Raw genomic sequence first — 27,128 nt, 5'->3', positions numbered from 1 at the left:
CACACCATAATCCCCCCTCCACCACACTCTACACTCGGCACAATACAGTCAGACGGGTACCGTTCCCCTGGCAACCGCCAAACCCAGACTCGTCCATCGGATCACCAGACGGAAAAGCGTGATTCGTCACTCCAGAGAACACGTCTCCACTGCTCTAGAGTCCAGTGATGGCGTGCTTTACACCACTGCATCCACCGCTTTGCATTGTGCTTGGTGATGTAAGGCTTGGATGCTCGGCCATGGAAACCCATTCCATGAAGCTCTACACACTGTTCCTGAGATAATCTGGAGGCCACATGAAGTTTGGAGCTCTGTAGTGATGGACTCTGCAGAAAGTTGGTGACCTCTGTGCACTATGTTCCTCAGCATCCGCTGACCCGCCCTGTCATTTTACGTGGTACCACTTGGTGGATGAGTTGCTGTCGTTCCCAATCACTTCCACTTTGTTATAATAGCACTGACAGTCGACTGTGGAATATTTAGTAGTGAGGAAATTTCACCACTGGACTCCTGAGAGCGATCCATTCTTTCACTAATGTGTGTAGAAGCAGTCTGCATGCCCAGGTGCTCGGTTTTATACACCTGTGGCCATGAAAAAGTGATTGGAACACCTGAATTTAATGATTTGGATGGGTGAGTGAATACTTTTGGCAATATAGTGTACGTTCATACGCACATTTTATTCTGGGTATTTCATATATGTTATACACTTATATCTACATAAATCCAGAGGATACATGTATGTTATTATAAAATATTACCTTACAGCTAACATATGTGGAAAACCATTATTGATATAGTGGCATATGTGTCTGATATTACATTTCTGGGGTTCCACCACAGAGGTGATGTCCCAAAGTTAAACGCTATTCCACAACTTTCTGCACCAAACGTAATCTATGGTTGACTTCAAAGTAATCTGAAGATGGCGCTATCGAGGGCGATGAGCTTCTCTGCTCTGCTTCTGCTGCACTTTGGGCTTCAGCTGGTTGATGGTGCTGAGACTCTCAGCTGTCCTGCACCCGCTGGGGTTCCAGGAACTCCTGGACACAACGGCGTTCCTGGAAGAGACGGTAGAGATGGACTTCCCGGACCCAAAGGAGACAGGGGAGAGCCAGGTACATCCCAATACCCCACTTGCTTTCACCTGGATTCGCTGGTTATTAGACAGCCAGTAAGACTGATTCAATATTGTGATGGTTGTGTTCCAATAACAGGGCTGAATGTACAGGGACCACCAGGAAAACTGGGACCAGCAGGTCTACCGGGACCCAGAGGAGAGAAAGGAGATGCAGGTTCTCCTGGTAATGTCGAATTTTCTTAATAAGTTAAAGAGATATGAGATGTTCTCATGTACTGTTCACTATATGAGTGCTAACACAATCACATGCACCGGTGTTGACTTAGACAAACTTTATTGTCATTTATTATACACGTGTACACAGAACGAAATTTCGTTGCAGTTAGCTCGCATGGAATTTAAAAAAGTAGGTGAAGAAAGCCTTGATACAAGGTAGCACAGAATTTAGATATAAAAGTATATGAAATGATATGTACAGCAGCACAAATTTAAACTAAAAAGGGCCCTAGGGATGCAGTCGTGGGTCATCAAAGTGAACAGCAGGGGGCTCAGTACACATCCTTGAGGTGGAGCCTGTGCTGATGGTGATGACACTGGAGGTGTTCTGTACAACCCTTACTGACTGTGGTCTTTCGGTGAGGAAGTCTAGCAGCCAGTTGCGCAGGGGGGTGCTGAAGCCCAGGGATTCCAGGTAGGCAAACTGGAAGGGATCGAATGTGGGGGGGAGTCCGGAGGTGATGTGCTTCTTAACCAGCCTCTCAAAGCACTTAATCATTATTGGAGTGAGTGCAACAAGCCGGTAGTCATTTAGTGATTAGATGTGAGGGTTTTTTTGGCACTGGGATGATGATGGCAGACTTAAAACATGATGGGACTTTGGCTAGATCCAGTGAGGTGTTAAAAATGTCCATTGGAACAAGGGCCAACTGGTCTGCACATTCCCTGAGCACCCGACCCGGTATATTATCAGGGCCTGGGGCCTTCCGTGTATTAACTCTCCTCAGAGTCCTCCGCACATCCACCGGTTGGTTGCTGAGGAAGGCTTGGCTCACGGTGGCCATCCTAATTCATCCCAAAAGGAGTGGTTAGGGATTTAGGTCCAGACTCTGATAATCTCAAACAACTCCAGACCATCGTTCTCATTATTCTTCGTCCGATAGACTGTCAGAGTCTACTTAAGAGTCTTAAGATGGTATGCTTTACACCACTCCCAGTCAATGCCGAGGAGATCAGTCTGGAACTCGGTAAGGAGTGTTGTAAACCAGGAGAGATGTGTTTGTGCAATACTGGTGCTTCAGTTTGTGTGGTTTCACATCTGAGCAGTTGTTGCTCCTGGTCATTTCCATTTCACCAACAGTGGCGACTGAGGCAGCTCTAGCGGGGTATTTTCTGTTTTCTATGTTGACAAGACTGTGACACTGACGTATTTTTCAGGAATCACACAAAGTACGGACGAATCTCTTCAGAAGGAAATCCGGACTCTTAGAGCCCGACAGTCCCTGATGGAGAAAGGTACAGAATGAAGACGTGAACAGAAAATTGTTCAAAATCTGTTAAACCTACAATTTAACGTACAAACACCGCTCTTTCATTTCCAGCTATGAGATTCCGTACGTTTGCTAACGTCGGGGAGAAGTACTTTGTGACCGATGGGGTTACAAAGGCCTTTGATGAAGGATTGGGCTGGTGCCGTAACGCTGGAGGAAAACTGGCTGTACCAAGGAACCTTGAAGAAAACCAAATGCTGGTTAAAGTATCTGACATCATTGGATCATTGAGACCTTTCACTGGTGCAACTGACCGCAGGACGGAGGGCGTGTTCGAGGATTTAGAGGGGACACCACTGAATTTTTTTAACTGGCATGAAGTGGAACCAGACAGTCGTGACGGGGACGAGGACTGTGTTGGGGTGGACAAAGCGGGGACGTGGTATGACTTGCCGTGTACAAGCGATCACCTCATAGTTTGTGAGTTAGCATAACAGTGTTCCGAATGCTAACAGTCTTCTTATTAACATGTAGATGTCATGGTTTGGTTTTGTCCTCATGATCACTGTAAATTGTGGGTGTTTTAGAAACTATGTCTAATAAATTCAGATTGCAGCAAGTGGATTCAGTTGGTTCCTACACATATACAGTATCAAGGATCAATAAAACAAATATGATGCACCTGAACACAGTTTGGAGGTTTCACTATTAAATAACTGTGCAAAATGTCAAGGGGTCTGAATACTTTCGAATGCACGATTTATATTATGTGTTTTTCATGACTGATGAGAAGACGTTGTGTACGGCATCCAATTTCTCAGCGAGGCTAAATATAGAAACTCGCACTGGTGCCACATTATTACAGTAATCACTGAGAGTCACGCACTGCTCTCCATTATTCACCGTCTCTGTGCAGCACCTCCACCAGCCAGCAGAGGCCGCAATTACAGCAGCTCACCCCACTTAGATCAACTCAGATCATACAATGAATCACATTACACAAAATAAACTGAAATAAAAACAAAACACATTTTATTTAACACCTTTATCACTCTTATAACAAAGTAATCTAAAAGTCCTTCAGGACTGAAACTAAACATGAAATTCATCAACTGCTTCATAGTTTCACATTTAATAACTGAAGACACGATTGTAACCCAGTTTTTATAACATTTACAACCAGGAATTAAATTTAACCTCAAACTAAATAACAGAAATGTGGATGATGCACATCAACCCAAAATTCCTGAACTTTGTACCAAGTTAATTATTTACTACGTCTAAATAAAACGCTTGAAGCATCATCATTCTGTTCATAGGTTTCACAGCTCCGAGGTAAGAAGACGTTACTATGATTTACTCCTGATGTGTCTTTCAAGATTGGCTTGATTGTTAGTAATTGAATTATTAATTTAAGGGTTATAATTACGTACAAAAAAAAAAAGAAGTTTGGACGTAGAAGAAATATTTTCTCATTGTTCTTGACACATCCGGACATTTAATTTAACACCGCTGTTCAATTTTGGGACCTGAAGTTGCTTAGTAACAGTCGTACTGGCATTAGCGACGTTCCTTTATATCATGTCGTTTCTGATTCGTGATTGTAACTCCTCCACCGTGACTGAGGGATCCACAGAACAGCAAGTGTTCCTTTAAATGCGACAGTCAGTGGCGGCTTCTTTTCACCTACCAGAGGTGGAGTCTCACAGAGAGCTGTATGGTGTATGTTTAATCAGCCAGCAGAGGTCACAGTCGCAGCAGCAACTCAGAACCCCATCCACCTTTACTCCCTCAGGCACAGCCAATAGTGCCTGTTAGACACCCGGCCAGGATGGTACCACAGCTCTGATTCAACTCAAGGGCTTTAGATCTTAGCCGTGGTGGCTGCTTTCTGAGATCTGTATATAGCATTCCAGTCAGGAACTAGGAGGCCATGTCCCAAATTTAAGTGACGTTCTAGAACTTTCTGCACCGACCGTAATCTATAGTTGCCTTCAGCTGTATGTTGTGTGTGTAAGTAATCTGAAGATGGCGCTATCGAGGGCGATGAGCTTCTCTGCTCTGCTTCTGCTGCACTTTGGGCTTCAGCTGGTTGGTGGTGCTGAGACTCTCAGCTGTCCTGCACCCGCTGGGGTTCCAGGAACTCCTGGACACAACGGCGTTCCTGGAAGAGACGGTAGAGATGGACTTCCCGGACCCAAAGGAGACAGGGGAGAGCCAGGTACATCCCAGTATCCCACTAAGGTCAACCTGGATTCACTCATTACTAGACAGCCAGTAAGACTGATTCAATATTTTGATGGTTGTGTTCTAATAACAGGGCTGAATGTACAGGGACCACCAGGAAAACTGGGACCAGCAGGTCCACCAGGACCCAGAGGAGAGAAAGGAGATGCAGGTTCTCCTGGTAATGTCGAATTTTCTTAATAAATTAAAGCGATACAAGATGTTCTCATGTACTGTTCACTATATAAGAGTGCTAACACAATCACATGCACCGGTGTTGGTTGCTGAGGAAGGCTTGGCTCACGGTGGTCATCCTAATTCATCCCAAAAGGAGTGTTTAGGGATTTAGGTCCAGATTCTGATCATCTCAAACAACTCCAGACCATCGTTCTCATTATTCTTCATCCGATAGACTGTCAAAGTCTACTCAAGAGTCTTAAGATGGTATGCTTTACACCACTCTCAGTCAATGCCGAGGAGATCAGTCTGGAACTCGGTAAGGAGTGTTGTAAACCAGGAGAGATGTGTTTGTGCAATACTGGTGCTTCAGTTTGTGTGGTTTCACATCTGAGCAGTTGTTTGCTCCGGTCATTTCCATTTCATGCCAATAGTGGCGACTGCGGCAGCTCTAGCGGGGCAAGAATTTGACCAGCAGCACTTATTTGGAGAAGTATTTTCTGTTTTCTATGTTCACAAGACACTGTGACACTGACGTATTTTTCAGGAATCACACAAAGTACGGACGAATCTCTTCAGAAGGAAATATGGACTCTTAGAGCCCGACAGTCCCTGATGGAGAAAGGTACAGAATGAAGACGTGAACAGAAAATTGTTCAAAATCTGTTAAACCTACAATTAAACGTACAAACACCGTTTGTTTCCAGCTATGAGATTCCGTACGTTTGCTAACGTCGGGGAGAAGTACTTTGTGACCGATGGGGTTACAAAGGCCCTTGATGACGGAGCAGGCTGGTGCCATACTGGCTGTACCAAGGAACAGTGAGGAAAACCAAATGCTGGTTAAAGTATCTGACATCATTGGATCATTGAGACCTTTCATCGGTGCAACTGACCGCAGGACGGAGGGCGTGTTCGAGGATTTAGAGGGGACACCACTGAATTTTTTTAACTGGAATAAAGTAGAACCCAACAGTTATGGAGGGGACGAGGACTGTGTTGGGGTGGACAAAGATGGGACGTGGTATGACTTGCCATGTACAAGCGTTCACCTCATAGTTTGTGAGTTAGCATAACAGTGTTCCAACACAAAGACATGCTGTGTACGTCATTTCTCTGTGAGGCTGAATATAGAAACCCACACTGGTGCCGCCTTATTTACAGTAATCACTGTCATAGAAATCCCCAAACACACCTGTAAACACACCTGGATACAATGACTATCTGAAGTATAATGTCAAACAATAAAATAGTGACACTAAACTAACAAGGCTGGGAGTGTTGTGACGTCATCATTTCTTACAAATCCCACCCGTATTTTGACAAACTTTGCATTTGTTTAATAAAAAATCTAACCTTTGTTACCCAAAATACCATCCTTACATTTGGACAAATCTAAATAATTTTGGGCAGTGTGCTTTGTGACTAAAACCACCTGTTTTCCAAAATCATTTGGTATTCTAAAAATCATCTCAGTATTTGTGTGTTTACTTATTTGTTAAGCAGTTATTAACACTAATTCTACTGCTATAAGTAAAATGTGGTTATAAATATTGTCATTTTAAGTGTTTTTTTTTAGATGCCACCACTTTTCGTTAGCACTGAAAAATCCCACCCGTTTTGACTCTACCGTTTACCTATTTTACCTGTAGCCTGTCAAATTCCACCCGTTTTATGGTACAACGTAAATCACACTTTTTCCGTATTATGTATAAGTTATTTTTATATTTTAATACGTGTTTTATTGTTATTAATTAGTCACATTTTGTAAAGGATTTTATTAATTAGAAAAAAAACTGTAAACACACACACACACACACACACACACGTAAATAAATAAATGCACCCGTTTTCACGCTACGGCTCTCCACCCGTTTTGTGACAAATCCCGTCCTGATTTGGCGATATTTCAAAGCTACAAGTTGAGCCAGGATTGTGATTGGACTATATAAATGAACAGCCAATTGTGTCGCAGAAGGCGGGACTAAACTAGCCAATCAGAGCGCAGGAGAAGACAGCCGGATGAGTGAATCGAATGTGAGACAAAGAGGAACTTCTGTGATGTTACTGTTAAATATCGAATAATGTAAATTCGATATAAACCGGTTTATTCTATTTGATTTTTATTGAACGGTATTATGGGAATCAGATCGAGCCGATTACAGGAGGACTCGGTGTCCGGAGCGGTGCAGAAGGATGGCGGTGTGAAGCGAGAGTCTTTTCGCCGGATCCGGAGCTCCAGGCCCGTCAGCCTCGCCCTCGATTTCTCCTCCAGCCGGAGCCGCTCTGAGGAGGGCAGCGATTCAGATACCGGACACTGCGCTTCCCCTTCTGTTGATCCCGGTACCGGCGTGACTGAGGACCGGGACGATGAGCTCGACGACGGGGAGGAGAGTCCCGGAAGCCCCAACAGCAGTGACCGCTTCTCCCCGGATGAACCGGTAGGCGGCGTCCCACAGCGGTCCTCGTCTGAGCGTCTAGCCGGGGCGAGGAGGCTCTCCTCCGGCAGAAGCGGCTCAGCCAGATCGGTGCGTGTTCGCAGTGCGAGGCCGGTATCAGAGAGCTGGATCGGGCTGTACCGAGTCCGACACACCAGTACGTCCTAATTTACTCTTATTTATTTTATTTTACATGATATAAAGAGTCTAAACCCAGCAGCAGATCCATCAGAACATCACCCAGGATCATATAGGGGTGCAGGAGCTGCCGCAATACATCACAGTACATCACGATACAGCCACGATACTCGATATTTATCACAGTAATCAGTATTGTCTGGGTTATCAGCTTTGGAAAATAGTCAGACATGAATAAAGGGTTAATTATTTAAACTCTAGTTTTAAAATATGAAATCTCCAGAGAATAAAACAGCAGAACGTGTTTATTTATTTATTTATTTATTTATGTGTTTATATGTAATTGTGGATTAACAAAGAAAAATGGGACCCAAAATCTGTTAAAAAGGTTAAAAAGACGTAAAGAAATCTCTCATTCACCTACATATCTGATGTCGAGTTATTCAGCCAGCATTAAAAGGATCGAATAGATTTAATACTTTTATTTGTGTGTAATGACGTGCGGATCAGTTATAAGTTAAACATCGGATCATTTAGTGACGCCACAACTTTTCCCGGCATCCCTGGACGAAGGACGGAGAAACTGAGCTGAGAAGCACGTGGGGGTGAGATACCGGAAATGCGATGCACCCTGTGACTCACTGAAGTTTTTAGGAATTAGTAATCTGGGTGTCGGCGGGACGGTAACAGGTTCTGAACTTCACGTGGTTTAGTTGGTCTGAGGCTCTGAATTAATCTCACACACACACTCGTGTCCATCCCTCGTACACACGTACCTGTAACTCCTTGCCTTTAACCGCTAGAGCAGCTTGTTTGTGTATTAATTTTGATGGATTGATCAGAAGGTCGTGTGTTTTATTATTAATAAGACGGTGTGTGTTTGCTCTGTTAGCAGTGCGCTGCCCGTTCTGCAACAAGACGTTTCCTGGAGGTGGCCGTATCGAGGAGCATCTCCTCACCTGTCTCACCTCTCCACCGCTGCCTTATAACGGTGAGTATGGGGTCACGGTCCCGATGACGCTGGGTCACGTCCCGATCGGATTCAGACTGGTCTGAAATTCAGCCCGAGATGCTCAACCGCTCTGCTGGCGTCCAGTCAGGGCGTGAGGGTGGTCAGAATAATGGAAAATCAGACTGCTCTAGAGAGAGAGAGAGAGAGAGAACCAAACCACCGTGATTAGATTACATTAGATCAGATCAGAAGTGATGAATTTAGAGGTGCTAGTCTGCCGTTCTCCTCGACCAGTGGCAGAAGCGTTATAATAGGGAATTGGAAAGGACTAAATTAGGGTAAATTTCTTTCTTTGTGCTTTCCGTTCTCCTTTTATCTTTGTTCAGAATAAATTAAAGTGAATTAGGTGCGAGTGTTGTGACGTCTTGTACGCATACAGAGGAACTCGATTTAACGGACTGAAAGAGGGCAATAAAACGGCGAGGGATTTTTTTCCAGGGGGGTGTGAGGTCCACAAAAGTGCTAAACATGCACATATGATCAACAGTAACATGAATAACTTAAATAGAAATGTAAATATGTAACGTAGAAGCTGTAAATAAATATAACATTTAGTGTACTGCACTACTGGGGAGAAATTTGATGTTATTTTTAGAGATGGGACGATCGATCGGCTATGAATCGGTATCGGCCGATTTTTAATCAAAATATGCTATCGGCGATCGGCCGATATTTCCCAGATGTAGCCGATCCGATGGTGTGATATATAAACACCGTGTTAAGCTTAACAGCTCAGTGGATCGATCCAGACTTTGAGCTACGAAGCACCAACCATCACATCACCATTCATCAACCATCGTACAGAAACCATCGTGAAAGCTCTTCATGACCTAAAATAACATCATTAACGTTGTGCATCGTACATAGTTCAGGATCATCTGCTCTGCCTGACGGAAAACGTGTAGCTCCACAGACGGAACGAGTCTGACTCGGTTACAGATCTGTGGTAATAACGGTGTAATGAAGCTTTTTAATGTAAGAGAGTCACACAGAATGTTCTGTAGTAGCTGGTGTTTATTTACAACCACGACATTTAATTAATAACAGTAAACACGGAGAGATAACCGAGAAGAGAAACTTACGCTTCACATAAAATGAATCGACTCCTGAATCACTTATATCGATACTGTGAACAGAGCGTCTCTCTTAAAGGCACACACACACACACACGTCAATGCTTCTGCTTCACGTCAATGGTTTAGTGGGACTAGAACCGAGCTCTAGAACTTGAACATAAAACTGAGAAAAAGGCGAGAACAGAGCGAGCCTCCCGACAAAATAAATCCTCGCACTCACGTAAACGGAGAGACGAGCGCCGCCTAGCGGACGATCGCTGGACCGGACGTTCGGTTCATCAGGTTGTGTCGGTTAAATCGAGGTTCCGCTGTATTTACGGAGGGTTTTTTATCTGTCGTGAATCCTGCGCATGTGTTCCGAACTCTCTCTGTGTTCCCGCGTGTGCAGCCGACGTTCTGAGCAAGGACAGCGGCGAGTGTTCCATCTGCCTGGAGGATCTGCTGCAGGGAGAGACCATCGCTCGCCTCGCCTGCCTCTGCGTCTATCACAAAACGTAACCGCCCTTATCATCGCTCTGTATCGTGTGTTCGGATGTGGAATGGCTGAATGTGACGGCTCGGTTCTCTCCGTGTTGTAGGTGTATCGACTCGTGGAGCTCGGTGAAGGCCTGCTGTCCTGAACATCCCTTCGACTGAGCGGGTTCCTCCCTCACTGCTCGACTCGGGTGGGTTCCTGCTCCAGTTCCACCCAGCACGCCCGGTTCACCCATCAGCGGATGTGCTGGTGGTGTAGAAACGTCTGGAATGTTATTGAACTCGGTCTCCGATTGCTCGTGTGTATTTGTCCGTATAAATAGGGCAAGTTTGGCCGCACCACAGGTCACTAGAATAAATACGATATGAACGGAACAGTGGTCTCTAGTGACTCGAGGTGACCCTGTCCACAGTCGATCAAGCTTCCTGCTATCGCCCTCGGCTTGGAGGCTGCAGCAAAAGAACGGAACAGAAAACAGGAGATGATGTGAGGCTCTCGAACCCAACAACACTGTACCCGCTGTGAAGCACGGTGGTGGTAGTATAGCGCTCCGGAGCCGTTTCCTGTTTTTGTATGCCTGGTGTAGCCTAGTGTTTAGGGCAATGGACTAGTAATCGAAAGGTCGCTGGTTCAAGCCCCCACTACTGCCAGGTTGTCACTGTTGGGCCATTGAGCAAGGCCCTTAACCCTCCATTGATTAGACTGTATACGCTCACAGTGTAAATGCTATTTCTGTTTTATTGTTGATGAAGTTCCTGATGTTGGGTGTTTGTCGGTGTTTCAGGACGCCTGCACCGTCGCTCCCGGATCAGCAGAGGAAACTGGTCCTGATTTGACTTTTCGGTGCTGTGAAGTGCCACGCCCGCTCTTTCTTCTCTCTGCTCTGAACGAACGCTGAATTAAAGACTAAAGGAGGTGAAACGGGAGCCGCCGGACGCTGGGACTGAGGGAGCGCCGGGGGTTTGTGTGTGTTGGTTCCGCCGGAAATCTTACCAAGCTTCACGTTTTAGTTTTGAACGAGCCGAGAGGAACGTAAACGCGTCCGTGCTGCAGCGAGAAGAGAAAAACGTTTCCGATCCTCCACGACCCCGAGTGTGTTTAGTAACGAGGTGGATAAAAACAGCCAGGAATGATGAATACAAACACTTCGGCCCTGTCTCATTACACAGTTTTAATTCCTCGTCTCATTACACAACACCTCAGACCCTTCGGCTCTGTCTCATTACATAATTTGGATCCTTCGGTTACATTTCATTGCATAGCACCTTGGAAAATTCGGCTTTGTCTCATTACATGGAACCTTGGACCCTTCAGTCCTGTCTCATTACACAACACCTCCGACCCTTCGGCCCTGTCTCATTACACAACACCTCTGACCCTTCGGCTCTGTCTCATTACACAGCACCTCTGACCCTTCGGCTCTGTCTCATTACACGACACCTCTGACCCTTCAGTCCTGTCTCATTACACAACACCTTCGGCCCTGTCTCATTACACAACACCTCTGACCCTTCGGCCCTTTCTCATTACACAACACCTCTGACCCTTCGGCTCTGTCTCATTACACAGTTTGGATTCTTCAGCCCTGTCTCATTACACAACACCTCTGACCCTTCGGCTCTGTCTCATTACACAGTTTGGATTCTTCAGCCCTGTCTCATTACACAACACCTCTGACCCTTCGGCTCTGTCTCATTACACAGTTTAGACCCTTCGGCCCTGTCTCAATACACAGCACCTTGGACACTTTGGCTCTGTCTCATTACAGTTTGGACACCTAGGCACTGTCTCGTTACACAGTTTGGATTCTTCGGCCCTGTCTCATTACACAACACCTCTGACCCCTCGCTTCTATCTCATTACACAGTTTGGATTCTTCGGCCCTCTCTCATTACACAACACCTCTGACCCCTCGCTTCTATCTCATTACACAGTTTGGATTCTTCGGCCCTCTCTCATTACACAACACCTCTGACCCCTCGCTTCTATCTCATTACACAGTTTGGACCCTCGGACCTGTCTCATTGCAAAGCACCTTATAAACTTTGGCTCTGTCTCATTACACAGTTTGGAAACCTCGGCTCTGTCTCATTACAGCATGTTGGACATTTCGGCTCTGTCTCATTGCACAGTTTGGACACTTCGGCTCGGTCTCATTACACAGCACCTTGGTTACCACGGCTCTGTTTCATTACAGCAAGTTGGACACTTCGGCTCTGTCTCATTGCACAGCAGCTCGGACCGTCTGGCCGTGTCTCAGACTTTTCTAATGATGCTCGATTTTTGGGAGTTGTTTCTTCTGCTTGAGATTATTGCTGTCGTGTGTGTGTGTGTGTGTGTGTGTGTGTGTGTGTGTGTGTGTGTGTGTGTGGACGACTGGGACCTGGACGTCCCGATGACTCCACTCGGTTGCACTCGGTGCTGTTCACATTTTGTCTGACAGGAAGTGAAATGCTGGACTTCCTCTTACACGCAGCACCTGGATTCAGATCAGTTTTAGTTTCCTCGTGTTCTCGTTTACACAAACGTTTATAGATCAGCGATAAAGTAATAAAAGCGCCTAAAATACGCTCCTCAAATCTCCCGGTGCTTTAGAGAAAATAGTAACCATGACGACGGTGATGATGGGGGTGATGGTGGGAGGACCGGTGGCTCTGGGTTGGGACGCTGAGATGAACATAAACAAACACGCTGTAGGTTTTGCTTTTGTCCCGAGTGTGTGTTCATGTATTAAGCCCAGTGATTCTGGGGGAACTGGACACACCGCAACCCTGACCGGTGTAAATCCGTAGTAAAACCATGAAAATGAAATAAAATGGTTTAAAAAGTCCAATAAACTAAAATCTTTCGCACTACACAGCAGGCAAAAGTATTCGGACGCCCCGTTCTGAAAACAAACCGTATTAAAATAGAGTGACCTCTGTGTGACCTTCTGAGAAGCTTCTCACAAGAGTGGAGTGTGTCTGTGGGGATTTGTGCCCAGTCTGTCACAAAAAGAAAGCATATGTATGTATACAGCCGGGCACTGATCGATCAGTCGGTGTTCCGGTTCATCCCAGAGCTGTTGAGTGGGGCTGAGTTTCTTTACTGGAGTTTGTATGGTGTTTAATTCTCTTCATGTCTCAAGGGCGTGTCGTATATCGTAACCCCCCTCCCCCCCAAAGAGCCACCGTCCTCGTCCTCTTTTTAACTGACCAGCGTGACGTCGGATGGAATCTCGTGCCAAAATGAAATGAAATTCTAATAAATTTTTTAATTTTTGCAGCATCGATTCGGTGCCAATAATAAACTCAATACGGCAAATTATTATTATTAATATTAGTATTGTTATTATTAGTATTATTATTATTTATATTAATATTAGTATCATTATTAATATTGCATTATTATTATTACAATTATTATTATTTATATTATTATTATTCAAAAGCACCATGAGCCGAATATGTTCTGCCGTGTGTGTGTGTGTGTGTGTTAGATCTGATGATGTAAATACAGTGTGTTGGTTGGGGGGGGGGTTTGTGGACAATCTGATCAGGCATGTTTTTGTATGATTACTCGGGGGTGTTGGTGTGTGTCTGCACTCGGGGGGGGGTTTGAGGATGAGTTTGGGTCAGTATGAGGGCGTGGCTGTACTCACACACACAGTTTGCCTTCAGTATTTATTTATTAGGTGTAAATATGACGGAGTCTCCGGCTCCTGCGCTCGGTTTGTACGTCTGAAGCTTTTGTATGAGTTCTTTTTTACAATAAATCTGCTCGTGTGTGGACCAGAGTGTGTCTGTCTGTCTGTCTCGTCACTGTAATCCAAAACTCTTTGGGTAAAGGGTTTAACCCCCCACGGATAATCCCAGCTCCTATAAAGTTGGGGCGGTAAGTAAAATGCAAATAGAAAGGGGACGCAGGTTTGGAGGTTTGGAACATTAATTTTGCAGGTATTTTATCGAAAACAGCAGAAATTTAATGTTTTATCTTTTTAACTTTATTAAGTTCTGTTTTAATATGTGCTCATGAGTGAGTTGCTGCCTGTGACACGTTCCTAAAAATTGGAACAGGACAAATATAAGAAGCGAAGGGTTTATTTCAGTAAATGAATAGATCTGCCTCAGGCGCCTAAACTCAGGGGTGTCCACATACTTTTGGGCGCGGCCTATACAGACTGAATGTGCTGGTGTGCATCTGCTGACGTCTCTGTGCCCCTATAAACAGGGTTGGTTAGTTTGCGCTCACTGCAAAGTACCTGGAACAGCGGTCTCTTTACTGTGAGTGGAGGTTCACCATCTACAGTGCATAACATTATTAAAAGATAATCCGGAGACCTCTCTGTGTGTACAAGGAAAGTCAAACCAGGTCTTTATACTCACGGGTGTAATCATGCATCACAGAAAAAGGGGAGCTCCCCAAACTGTCGGCACACTATGTGGCAAATCAACTCATTAGGAGGGGTGTCCACATACTTTTGGCCATACGGTGTATTTCAGGGACATGGGCGTGTTTAAGAGGTGTGTGAGCAGAACAGTTCGGGATTCGGACTTGTGTTTTGTGCTTCTGTTTTAAACAGGACTGCAGGCAGGCCAGTCTAGCACCTGCATTCTCTAACAAGAAGAACGTGCAGAAGGTGGCTTGGTACGGTCTTGCTGAAACGAGCAGGAACATTCCTCATGCCACCGGCGCACACACACCCACGTAGCATGACGGACGCTGGATTTTATAGTGTATTGGTAACGTAACGTTCCTGGATGTTGTTGATCTCGAGTCTGAACGTGTGTTTGTAGGTGCAGTGGTGACCCATGTTTACTGACCAGGGTTTTCCGAAGCGCTCCAGAGTCCACGTGGTTCTGTTCTATTCAGAATTATCTCTGAGGACCCCTCAGAGATAATTCTGAATAGAACAGAACCACGTGGACTCTGGAGCGCTTTGACCCAAAGGTTACTGATCTTTCCTTGTACACACACAGACGTCTCTGGATTATCTTTTAATAATGTTATGCACTGTAAATGGTGAACTACCTGGACTCTGGAGCGCTTCAGAAAACCCTGGTCAGCAAACACGGGTCATCACTGCACCTACAAACACACATTCAGACTCGAGATCAACAACATCCAGGAACGCCGCCGACTCCTCAGAGCTCAGAATCATCAGAGATAAACGGGTGCGCGGTGGTTTGTTGTTGTTTATTAAAAACAGCACAGATTTAATCTTTTACCTTTTTAATTTATTTATTAGGTTGTTGTTTACGTGCTTTATGCTCATTAGTGATTTGAAGGGGGCAAATATAAAACTGATTTGATCGTGGGATGAACAGAAAACCCTTTTTGGGGTGTAAATGAAACATGTAGGTTCATGTAGGTAGTTCACCCTCTACAGTGCAGAATATTATTAACAGATAATCCAGAGACGTTCGGAAAACCCTGCTCAGTAAACACGGTTCATCACTGCACTTGACGCCGCCGACTCCTCAGAGCTCAGATTCATCTATATTCATGTGGTCTGAGGGGGTCCAGTGACGAATTCACATCATTTCTATATAATAATAAATAATGGACGCAGTGTTCTGGACAGCTAACAGGAAAAGGACCTTCCCTAACGTTACCAATACACTATCAAATCCAGCGCCCATCATGCTATGCGGGTGTGGTAGTGCAAGTGGCAAGAGGAACTCGCACATCTGTGACGGCGCCCATTTCAGGGACGTCCCTGCCTGTTTCAGCAAGACCGTGCCAAGCCACCTTCTGCACGTTCTTCTTGTTAGAGAATAAAAGTGCTAGACTGGCCTGCCTGCAGTCCTGTTAAAAACAGAAGCACAAAACACAAATCCGGATCCCGAACTGTTCTGCTCTTACACCTGTTAAACACGCCCCTGTCCCAAAATGTTTTAGAACTGGTTTTGTATTTCTAACCACTGAGGTAACGGACATGGTGAGCGATACACTATATGGCCAAAAGTATGTGGACACCCATTTTAATGAGTTGTTTTGCCACATTGCTTGCTATCAGGTGTATTAAAAATGGGAAGTCCCCTGAGTACAAAGCAGCTCTACAAAGACCTGGTTTGACTACACAGAGCCCTGGTTCACACTCAATCTGACAGTGCCTGACCTCACTGACTCGACTGACTGAATGGGCACAAATCCCCACAGACACACTGCGAAGTCTCCAAAGTAGAAAAGCTTCCCAGAAACGTGGATGATATCAAGCTACAAGTGAAAGAGGAAGTGGTTCGGTATAAACGCACACGGTTTGGAACGGGATCTATGACAGGGTCACGGTCGGCGTCCAGATACTTTCAGACAGTGTGTGTGTGTGTGTGGGTGTGTGTGTGTGTGTGTACAGATCAGTTGTGGAACTTCTGCAGTTGGGAGGTGAAGAGGAAGCCGCGAGGTTACGGGTTTCAACATCGTCCGTGTCACAATCGTGGACATTCCAAGTTTGCCGAGGGCGGCTGGGATGCGGCGTCCATCTCCGCAGGATTCACTTACTTATTCAAACACGAAACCAGAACCAGAACTCGTCTAACATCCAGGTCCGGTCGTTTACACGCCCTCGTGAGGGCCTTCCCCAAACTGTTGGGGCAAAGTTAAAAGCGAAGGGTTTATTACAGAAAATAAATGGATCTGATTCAGACGCCTAAACTCAAGCGTGTCCACATACTTTTGGACGCGGTCTGTACAGACTGAATGAGCTGGTGTGCAGCTGTTGACGTCTCTGTGCCCGTATAAAAAGTGCTAGTTGCTCTGCACTTATTTCAAAGTACATGGAATGATGGTCAAACAGAATCCAGGATCCAGAATAATGGAACGTCTCCGCTGTCCACAGTCGAGTGAGCTTCATTCAGTACTGAAACTGTATCTGATGCTTCATTTCCAGCTTCATTAGAAAGTATTAAGATCAGTGACACTGAGTCAGGAGGCAGCTGGCGGTGTGGGTGCCGCACCTCACCGTGGGTCCCAAAGACCTGGGTTCGATCCACACCTCCAGTCGCAGTACTTGCAGTTTGGCAAAAAAAAAAAAAAAAGTATGTGGACACCGTACTGTGCACTTATCCTTCTGTGGGCCTTCCACAAGAGTTTGGAGTATGTCTCTGGGACTTTGTGCCCACATGCCTGCTCAGTCCAAAGAGCTTTTGTGAGGTCATACACTGATGAGGTACACAGATGACATTCCGATTCATCCCAGAGGTGTTCAGTTAGATAGAAATCAAAGCTCACACCAGTCGTGATGGAGCAGGCTTTGTGTTTTCTTCTACCTGTGATTAGGAAAGGTGTCCACATACTTTTGGTAATATCGTGTGTAATTAAATTACAGAAAAATAAAGGTTTTCAGAGTTTACAGGAAGTGAAGGACGGACGGACGGACGGACGAGGCCTCGCTGTGTTTCCCTATCGATCGGTGTGTAAACGTGTAAAATCCGAGAGTTTACCACACAGTGGGTTTTATCAGGGGAAGTGTGTGTGTGTGTGTGTGTGTGTGTGTGTGTGTGTGTGTGTGTGTGTGTGTAGTCTGGTAAAAAGTCAGAACACAGTTTCATCTCTCAGTGTGTGTACGAGTGTGTGGTGTGTTCACAAAATTATCGGATCTAAACCAGGAGCACAAAACACAAAACAGCAGGTAACAACATTTAATAAATTATTACATTTTTTTATTTTTATTTTTAATAAACATGAACCTGAATTTTGATTTATTTATTTTTTTCTGATACGTTAAAAATAATAAAACAATCAATTTTATTATTAAATGTGTCAAAAAATGACAAGAATTATTATTTAGGAACGTTAGAGGTAATTTACAACATTTATTTATTGTTTTTCTGAATGATGTAGATGTGATTGATTTTCTGTGATTAGTAAATGTAGACGTGATTGATTTTCTGTGATTAGTAAATGTAGACGTTATTGATTTTCTGTGATTAGTAAATGTAGACGTGATTGATTTTCTGTGATTATTAAATGTAGACGTGATTGATTTTCTGTGATTAGTAAATGTAGACATGATTGATCTTCTGTGATTAGTAAATGTAGACTTGATTGATTTTCTGTGATTAGTAAATGTAGACTTGATTGATTTTCTGAATGTGATTAGTAAATCTAGCTGTGATAAATTTTCTGTGATTAGTAAATGTAGACTTGATTGATTTTCTAAATGTGATTAGTAAATCTAGATGTGATTGATTTTCTGTGATTAGTAAATGTAGACGTGATTGATTTTCTGTGATTAGTAAATGTAGACGTGATTGATTTTCTGAATGTGATTAGTAAATGTAGATGTGATTGATTTTCTGTGATTAGTAAATGTAGATGTGATTGATTTTCTGAATGTGATAGATAGTAAATGTAGACGTTATTGATTTTCTGTGATTAGTAAATGTAGGTGTGATTGATTTTCTGTGATTAGTAAATGTAGACGATTGATTTTCTGAATGTGATTAGTAAATGTAGGTGTGATTGATTTTCTGTGATTAGTAAATGTAGACGTGATTGATTTTCTGAATGTGATTAGTAAATCTAGATGTGATTGATTTTCTGTGATTAGTAAATGTAGACGTGATTGATTTTCTGTGATTAGTAAATGTAGACGTGATTGATCTTCTGTGATTAGTAAATGTAGACGTGATTGATTTTCTGAATGTGATTAGTAAATGTAGACGTGATTGATTTTCTGTGATTAGTAAATGTAGACGTGATTGATTTTCTGTGATTAGTAAATGTAGGTGTGAGTATCAGGATGTAAATGCATTCATGATGTAACAGAACCGTCCTTGACCTCACAAATGCTCTTTTAATCGAGCGGACACAACTTCCCACAGACACACTCCAAAATGTTGTGGGATGCTTATTAATGCACATGGTTTTGGATTAAGATATGCAACAGGGTCATGGTCAAGCGTCCACATACTTCTGACAATGTTTGAATGTGGATCAGTGGTGTAACCTCTTCACTTTTCAGGATGACGGACGTGAAGACTCAGCCCCCGAATCTTGAGCAGGTGCAGGAAGTACCCAGTGCGTCGGTGTATGACCCGCCCCCTTACCCCGCCGGATCCATCCCCATGTACCCGCCGCCTCACCCAGCCGGACCCGTCGCCACGTATCCCCCACCCTACCCCAGCGGACCTGACGCGGTGCAGGCACTCCCTCCCTACATGCCCCCTCCCAACACTTATGCACCTCCTGTTTACCCCCCTTACCCCCCAGTACAGGGTGGGGAGGCGTTTCCTCCTGCACAGGACGGCTTTGAGGATGGCAAACCAGTGGAACAAGGTATGAACTCATACTGGGACGCTTTCCTGATTATTAAATTAACGTGTTACAGCCACAGGTGTAAGAAATCAGTTATATGAAGGAAATGACATGCTTTCAACTTTGTAGCAACAGTTTAGGGAAGGGCATTTTATGTTCCTGCATGACCTCAGCCCCACTTAACAGCTCTGGGATGAAACGGAACACCATCTGATCAATCAGCGCCCAGCCATACAAACACTCTTCTGACAGAATGTGTACAAATTCCCACACACAGTGGACAGTGTTGCCAATGTTGCAACAGCTTCTAATTCATGAGCAACTTCATGATCAGGTGGCAGGCTGGGCTTTCTTTACAACCTTGGTGGAGACCGCTCTTCCATGTACTTTGTATTTACAGACAGTTGGTTAAACACAGTCTGAAGTTGACTAGAAATGGCTTCTCTTTTGGGATCTGTAGACTTTCTGTATTGTAATGCTTATGGGTCTATCTATCTATCTATCTATCTATCTATCTATCTATCTATCTATCTATCTATCTATCTATCTATCTATCTATCTATGGGTGAGGTCGAACTACTCCTATTTATGTGGGCACAGAGAAGTTAAGCATTAAACACCTCTCTCATTTGCTGGATGTATATTTCTGACCCAGCATATTAAAAAGTCTAATTATTAATTATTATACAAACCACAGTTTAATAAGTACTATTTTATAATGTTAGATCACAGTTTATTAAAATCATCATCTCATTAAAATCCCGACTGCAATATAATGCATTTCATTTTAATCGTATGTAAACTTTTGACTTCTGTAGTTTGGCTCATGCAGTGTGTGTTAGCGGTTGATGCCAACACAGTGTAATTACAATATCATTCTGTCGTTGTTCAGATTCTTTTCCAAGTCATTTATTATAATAACTAAGAGAAATATTAATATTCATCACAGTTTGTTTCATTTCTTTCATTTTTACTGCGGCTGTGTGTTTATATTATATAATAATAATAATAATACATTCAACTTATATAGCGCCTTTCATAATACCCAAGGACGCTTCACATAGTAGTTACAGTCAAGAACAACAATCAAATAGAAACACGAGAATGAAAGTGTTGAGTAAACAAAAACGTTTTAAGAAGAGATTTAAAAAGATATAAAAGCCTTCATAGCTGTGTGCTAACTAGCTAATCCGTTAGCCTAGCTCATTAGCTAGCTCATCCTCAGTGTGAATATTGCTCAGATCTGACTTGAATAAACTTAAATAAATGTTTTATTTATTTATCCACCCATGTTAAAAACACTCATTTAAAGTTTATAAGTTTTATTTTTACATGTTTTTGTTATTGCGTTACAGGAATTTGGGAACTTTAATCCACATTTTTGAACACTCAAATCTCAGTTTAATAATAATAATAATAATAATATTAATAATATTAATAAAAAATAATAATAGTAATAATAATAATAATAATAATTAATAATAATAATCATAATAATAATAGTAATAATAATAGTAGTAATAATAATCATAATAATGATAATTATAATAATAATAATAATGTAAAATGTGATTTTTACTGTTTTAATTGCAGTAATTGAGAGTCCGGAGAGTCCTCCTCTGTATGTTGAATCGGCATTCGAGGATAAAACTGTACGAAGAGCTTTTATCAGAAAGGTGAGTACTAATCACTTTATATCACAATATTTATGTTATTTTATGTTTAAATTCGATTTTATAATTAAATGCACAGATTTTTATTCTAAACAACTAGAATCTGCAGTAAATGTCTGATTTTATTTAAAGACTTTGCTAGTTTTTTGTTCTGCTGTATTTTTTGGTTTATTGTTCTTTGTATTTATTCCTGTTACTTTTGGGAGTAATATTTATATATGTTTCTTTAGTTTGTATTACAGCATGTTTTATTATTTCAGTTAATGTAATTATTTATTTTTAGCTTAATTCCTTTCGGATTTATTATTTGTCTTTAATTTTGTTTGTTGTTTTCAGGGACGATATTTTAGCTATTTTTTAGTTAAGTTAATTTCAGAGTTGACGTGTAGTTTTGATGTATTTTATGGTTTAATTTTTTTAATCTTTAGTTGTGCTCTTATTTTTTTTAAATTTCTGGTTAGATTTAGTTAAACCATTTCAGGTTTTTGATTGGTTCCACGGCTGACCCCCACCCGTATGTCTGTCTGTGTAGGTGTTCAGCGTGGTCACCATGCAGCTGCTGGTCACCTTCTCCGTGGTCAGTATTTTCACTTTTTCGGAGACGGTGAAGAAGGCCGTGCAGTCGAACATCTGGATCTACCTCAGTTCCTACATCATCTTCATGGTGGTGGCCCTGGCTTTGTCATTCTCCTCCACCCTCTGCCGCAAACACCCGTGGAACATGATCTCCCTGGTAAGTGTGTGTGTGTGTGTGTGTGTGTGGTTTCTTCTAAACAGCTTTTTCACACCTTATTTTTGTTTCCAACCACTTGGTACTTTCTGCACCTCCACACTGACGTCTGTGTCCTACTTAGCTCTCGTCCCACAGTGTCTGGGTCAACGGAGGGTGAAGGAGCTTAAATTCTAACTACATAAATAATAATCCTCTAGTGCTCTTATAGTAAAACATGCCAGCGGTGCCTATATAAATAGGGTTAGTTTGACTTCACATTAGACGGAGACACAAGCATCACAGTTGGGAAGTCTCTGGAGCTCTGTACAGATCCCACCATGCCCAGCATGCATTCAGATCGAGATCATCTGGGGACAGTGGGAGCCGAGTGGGTGGAGCTTTGGGCTATCAATCGAAAGGTTGCTGCCACTGTTGGGCCCTTGAGCAAGGCCCTTAATCCTCTCGGTTTGTTATAATGAACATCTGTACATGTACAGTGTATCACAAAAGTGAGTACACCCCTCACATTTCTGCAGATATTTAAGTATATCTTTTCATGGGACAACACTGACAAAATGACACTTTGACACAATGAAAAGTAGTCTGTGTGCAGCTTATATAACAGTGTAAATTTATTCTTCCCTCAAAATAACTCAATATACAGCCATTAATGTCTAAACCACCGGCAACAAAAGTGAGTACACCCCTAAGAGACTACACCCCTAAATGTCCAAATTGAGCACTGCTTGTCATTTTCCCTCCAAAATGTCATGTGATTTGTTAGTGTTACTAGGTCTCAGGTGTGCATAGGGAGCAGGTGTGTTCAATTTAGTAGTACAGCTCTCACACTCTCTCATACTGGTCACTGAAAGTTCCAACATGGCACTTCATGGCAAAGAACTCTCTGAGGATCTTAAAAGACGAATTGTCGCGCTACATGAAGATGGCCAAGGCTACATGAAGATGGCCAACACCCTGAAACTGAGCTGCAGCACAGTGGTCAAGATCATCCAGCGTTTTAAAAGAGCAGGGTCCACTCAGAACAGACCTCGCGTCGGTCGTCCAAAGAAGCTGAGTGCACGTGCTCAGCGTCACATCCAACTGCTGTCTTTGAAAGATAGGCGCAGGAGTGCTGTCAGCATTGCTGCAGAGATTGAAAAGGTGGGGGGTCAGCCTGTCAGTGCTCAGACCATACGCCGCACACTACATCAAATTGGTCTGCATGGCTGTCACCCCAGAAGGAAGCCTCTTCTGAAGTCTCTACACAAGAAAGCCCACAAACAGTTTGCTGAAGACATGTCAACAAAGGACATGGATTACTGGAACCATGTCCTATGGTCTGATGAGACCAAGATTAATTTGTTCGGTTCAGATGGTCTCAAGCATGTGTGGCGGCAATCAGGTGAGGAGTACAAAGATAAGTGTGTCATGCCTACAGTCAAGCATGGTGGTGGGAATGCCATGGTCTGGGGCTGCATGAGTGCACCAGGTGTTGGGGAGTTACATTTCATTGAGGGACACATGAACTCCAATATGTACTGTGAAATACTGAAGCAGAGCATGATCCCCTCCCTCCGGAAACTGGGTCGCAGGGCAGTGTTCCAGCATGATAATGACCCCAAACACACCTCTAAGACGACCACTGCTTTATTGAAGAGGCTGAGGGTAAAGGTGATGGACTGGCCAAGCATGTCTCCAGACCTAAACCCAATAGAACATCTTTGGGGCATCCTCAAGCGGAAGGTGGAGGAGCGCAAAGTCTCGAATATCCGCCAGCTCCGTGATGTCGTCATGGAGGAGTGGAAAAGCATTCCAGTGGCAACCTCTAAAGCTCTGGTAAACTCCATGCCCAGGAGAGTTAAGGCAGTTCTGGGAAATAATGGTGGCCACACAAAATATTGACACTTCAGGAACTTTCACTAAGGGGTGTACTCACTTTTGTTGCCGGTGGTTTAGACATTAATGGCTGTATATTGAGTTATTTTGAGGGAAGAATAAATTTACACTGTTATATAAGCTGCACACAGACTACTTTTCATTGTGTCAAAGTGTCATTTTGTCAGTGTTGTCCCATGAAAAGATATACTTAAATATCTGCAGAAATGTGAGGGGTGTACTCACTTTTGTGATACACTGTATGTATAAAGCTATTTTATTCTGTACAAACAGTCTCACATAAACACAAAAGCCCAAAGTGAAGGTCATATTATTAATTAGAAGCTGCTGGATCACTGGTGGATCATCTTCTGGATGGGGATTTTTACATTTTTGAAAGACCTGCTGAGTGCACAAGCGTTCATGAACATTGTTCTTCCCATGTAGACCAGAATGCACCAGCTACATCTACAGGAACTTGAATGACCTGGGTGTACGTTGGTAGATTTCGGTGTGAACTCTCCGAGCTTCTGCTTTGTGGTCACGATGTTTCTTGTTCTCAACGTTTTTCACCACTTTCAACTTCCTGTAGCTACACGACACCGATGTGACCCAGATCAGAGAGAAAATCACTTCACATGTTCACACATCATGTTCACACCTAAAAACCATCAAATATTTATTATAACAAATATTTATTTTCAAAAAATGATTTAGGTAGCACATGTCAGTACGACTGCTCCCATCATGGAACTACAAATGGTTCCTGTACAGGAGCAGCACACAACAAGATCTCACAACCTCAGGAAGCTCAGAGCAGGACGAGCAGAAAGCAGCAGGAGCAGCAGCTACACACAGAACCGTCTGTAATCATCCCGTGTGTGTGTGTGTGTGTTTACAGTCGGTGGTAACGCTGAGTTTATCATACATGGTTGGAACTGTTGCGTCGTTCCACAACACCACGGCTGTGATCATCGCTATGGGATCCACACTCATCATCTCCTTCACCATCATCATCTTCTCTGCTCAGGTCTCGTCTACAGTACACACACACGTAATACACAATACACACACACTATACAATACACACACTACACAATACACACACTATACAATATACACACACTATACAATATACACTGATCAGCCATAACATTAAAACCACCTCCTTGTTTCTACACTCACTGTCCATGTTATCAGCTCCACTTACCATATAGAAGCACTTTGTAATTCTACAATTACTGACTGTAGTCCATCTGTTTCTCTACATGCTTTGTTACCCCCCTTTCATGCTGTTCTTCAATGGTCAGGACCCCCACAGAGCAGGTATTATTTAGGTGGTGGATGATTCTCAGCACTGCAGTGACACTGACATGGTGGTGGTGTGTTAGTGTGTGTTGTGCTGATATGAGTGGATCAGACACAGCAGTGCTGCTGGAGGTTTTAAATACCGTGTCCACTCACCGTCCACTCTATTAGACACTCCTACCTAGTCGGTCCACCTTGTAGATGTAAAGTCAGAGACGATCGCTCATCTATTGCTGCTGTTTGAGTCGGTCATCTTCTAGACCTTCATCAGTGGTCACAGGATGCTGCCCACGGGGCGCTGTCGGCTGGATATTTTTGGTTGGTGGACGATTCTCAGTCCAGCAGTGACAGTGAGGTGTTTAAAAACTCCAGCAGCGCTGCTGTGTCTGATCCACTCATACCAGCACAACACACACTAACACACCACCACCATGTCAGTGTCACTGCAGTGCTGAGAATCATCCACCACCTAAATAATACCTGCTCTGTGGTGGTCCTGACCATTGAAGAACAGCATGAAAGGGGCTAACAAAGCATGTAGAGAAACAGATGTACTACAGTCAGTAATTGTAGAACTACAAAGTGCTTCTATATGGTAAGTGGAGCTGATAACATGGACAGTGAGTGTAGAAACAAGGAGGTGGTTTTAATGTTATGGCTGATCGGTGTATATATACGCTATGTTAACACAAACATTACACAGTATGTAAACGCACGACACAATATATCTATAGTAGGTTGAATTCCAGAAGCCGTCGTGTCTGATGTAGTTTTGTGGTTGTTTGATCCAGACCCGTGTGGATTTCACCCTGTGTAACGGGATTCTGCTGGTCCTGGCCATGGACCTGATCATGTTCGGCTTCTTCAGCATCTTTTATTACTCCAGCATCCTGCAGATCATCTACGGCTCTCTGGGAGCTCTGCTCTACGCTGTGGTAGGTCATCAGTGTACAGAAAAGCCATTCTATTGGCCGAGAGGGGATATACTCGTTTCGGCGACCCCTGCTGGTTACGTGACAGCCCAGAAATTAAAAAAGGCATCCCACAAGGTTCAGGATTAGGACCTTTTTTTAAATTTAATTTCCATTAGAGACAGTGTGTTCACTCTGTTCTGTTTGGGTTTGTGTACGATTTATAGCTAATATCCTGATGTTGTCCACAGTTCTTGGCGGTGGATTGTCAGTTGGTGATGGGTCGAGAGAAATACGCCCTGAATCCTGAGGAGTACGTCTTCGCCTCTTTAATCATCTACCTGGACATCATCATGATCTTCCTCTACATCCTCATGCTACTGGGCGGGAGCTCAAACAGCTAAATTCTGACGCAGAGCAGCAGCAGCGTGGAACTTCTGTCCAAACGTACACATAACTGACTGAACTTATACAACTGGGTGTCCCACAAGGCTCGATATTAGGCCTGTTTTTGTTTTCTCTAACGCCAATGTGAATCATGTCAAATATAAGTCTGATGGACTGTACGGTGTAATGCTAAGTACTGTATCGCTAAGCTTTTCGCTAATGTTATTAGAATTCGGTGACGTAGCTCAAGCCGCCGGAAGCCTTTTGAAAAGCAGCTTTAGCGCCACCAAGCGATAAGCAGAAACGATTTCTTTCTATTACATTTATTGTAAAGCGAACCGTGATCAAAGCTTCTCCTGTAAATCGTCTCATTTTCCGTCATTTGCTTTATTTATTGTAATAAATGTTTTAAAATTTAAATAAAGATGCAAAAGAAATTAAAATTTGGGATAAAAAACATAAATCATCGAGCTTTTTTAATTCCTTCATCGCTGCTGCTGAATTAAATGCATTAAGTCGTTTACTTAGCCTAATTTGGTGTTTTGCAGCAGCTTGTTATGCAAATTAAAACTGGGCGTCCCTCAGGTGTTGAGTTTAGGACCGTTTATGTTTCTTAAGATCGTAGAAAAGAAAGAACAAGGCCGCTCAGATGGCGCAGAGGTAAAACACGCTGGCACACCAGAGCTGGGATCTCGAATACATCGTATCGGATCTCAGCTCTGCGGCTACATGAACACTGATTGGCTTGTTGTTCACAGGGTGGGACGAGCCGGACCAGGTTCCTCATAACTGGTGCAATTACGCCCTCTGCTGGCTGATTGATGGTGCTGCACAGAGTCGAGGAATAATGCTGATCAGGGTGTGGCTCTCCGTGCACAGAGCTGATACACATATAAACTCGCCTCGCGCAGGTGA

General features: G+C 43.4%; 4 protein-coding genes across 5 annotated transcripts; all 4 read left to right on the top strand.

Moving 5' to 3' along the window:
* Positions 1-829: 829 nt before the first annotated feature.
* On the top strand, positions 830-3,187 carry LOC134311270 (mannose-binding protein C-like). The gene is made up of 4 exons (XM_062992875.1): positions 830-1,118; positions 1,218-1,304; positions 2,516-2,593; positions 2,680-3,187. The coding sequence occupies exons 1-4, from the start codon at positions 926-928 to the stop codon at positions 3,060-3,062; spliced, it is 741 nt and encodes a 246-aa protein (XP_062848945.1). The 5' UTR covers positions 830-925; the 3' UTR covers positions 3,063-3,187.
* A 1,403-nt stretch (positions 3,188-4,590) lies between these two features.
* LOC134311269 (mannose-binding protein C-like) lies at positions 4,591-6,242 on the top strand. Its single transcript, XM_062992873.1, is given in 5 exon segments — positions 4,591-4,789; positions 4,889-4,975; positions 5,519-5,596; positions 5,679-5,761; positions 5,763-6,242. Coding segments are annotated over 5 exon segments (726 nt in total). The 5' UTR covers positions 4,591-4,596; the 3' UTR covers positions 6,048-6,242.
* A 740-nt stretch (positions 6,243-6,982) lies between these two features.
* On the top strand, positions 6,983-13,885 carry zgc:66427 (uncharacterized protein LOC406256 homolog). 2 transcript variants are annotated; one of them, XM_062993713.1, is made up of 5 exons: positions 6,983-7,566; positions 8,443-8,538; positions 10,024-10,129; positions 10,214-10,300; positions 10,895-13,885. In XM_062993713.1, exons 1-4 carry the CDS (start codon positions 7,110-7,112, stop codon positions 10,269-10,271), a joined length of 717 nt encoding a protein of 238 aa, XP_062849783.1. In that variant the 5' UTR covers positions 6,983-7,109; the 3' UTR covers positions 10,272-10,300; positions 10,895-13,885. The 2 variants fall into 2 exon arrangements, with proteins under 2 accessions (XP_062849783.1, XP_062849782.1); XM_062993712.1 differs by having other exon boundaries at positions 8,440-8,538.
* Positions 13,886-17,661: 3,776 nt separating this feature from the next.
* Positions 17,662-26,676, top strand: si:ch211-284o19.8 (protein lifeguard 1). The gene is made up of 7 exons (XM_062992872.1): positions 17,662-17,719; positions 19,055-19,368; positions 20,941-21,023; positions 21,553-21,753; positions 24,509-24,637; positions 25,707-25,850; positions 26,078-26,676. Exons 2-7 carry the CDS (start codon positions 19,056-19,058, stop codon positions 26,228-26,230), a joined length of 1,023 nt encoding a protein of 340 aa, XP_062848942.1. The 5' UTR covers positions 17,662-17,719; position 19,055; the 3' UTR covers positions 26,231-26,676.
* The last annotated feature ends 452 nt before the right edge of the window (positions 26,677-27,128 follow it).

This window comes from Trichomycterus rosablanca, chromosome 4 (genome assembly GCF_030014385.1).
Source record: "Trichomycterus rosablanca isolate fTriRos1 chromosome 4, fTriRos1.hap1, whole genome shotgun sequence".
Lineage (NCBI taxonomy): Eukaryota > Metazoa > Chordata > Actinopteri > Siluriformes > Trichomycteridae > Trichomycterus > Trichomycterus rosablanca.
Note: the sequence above shows the minus strand (reverse complement) of the source record. Positions and strands in the feature narration are given on the sequence as shown.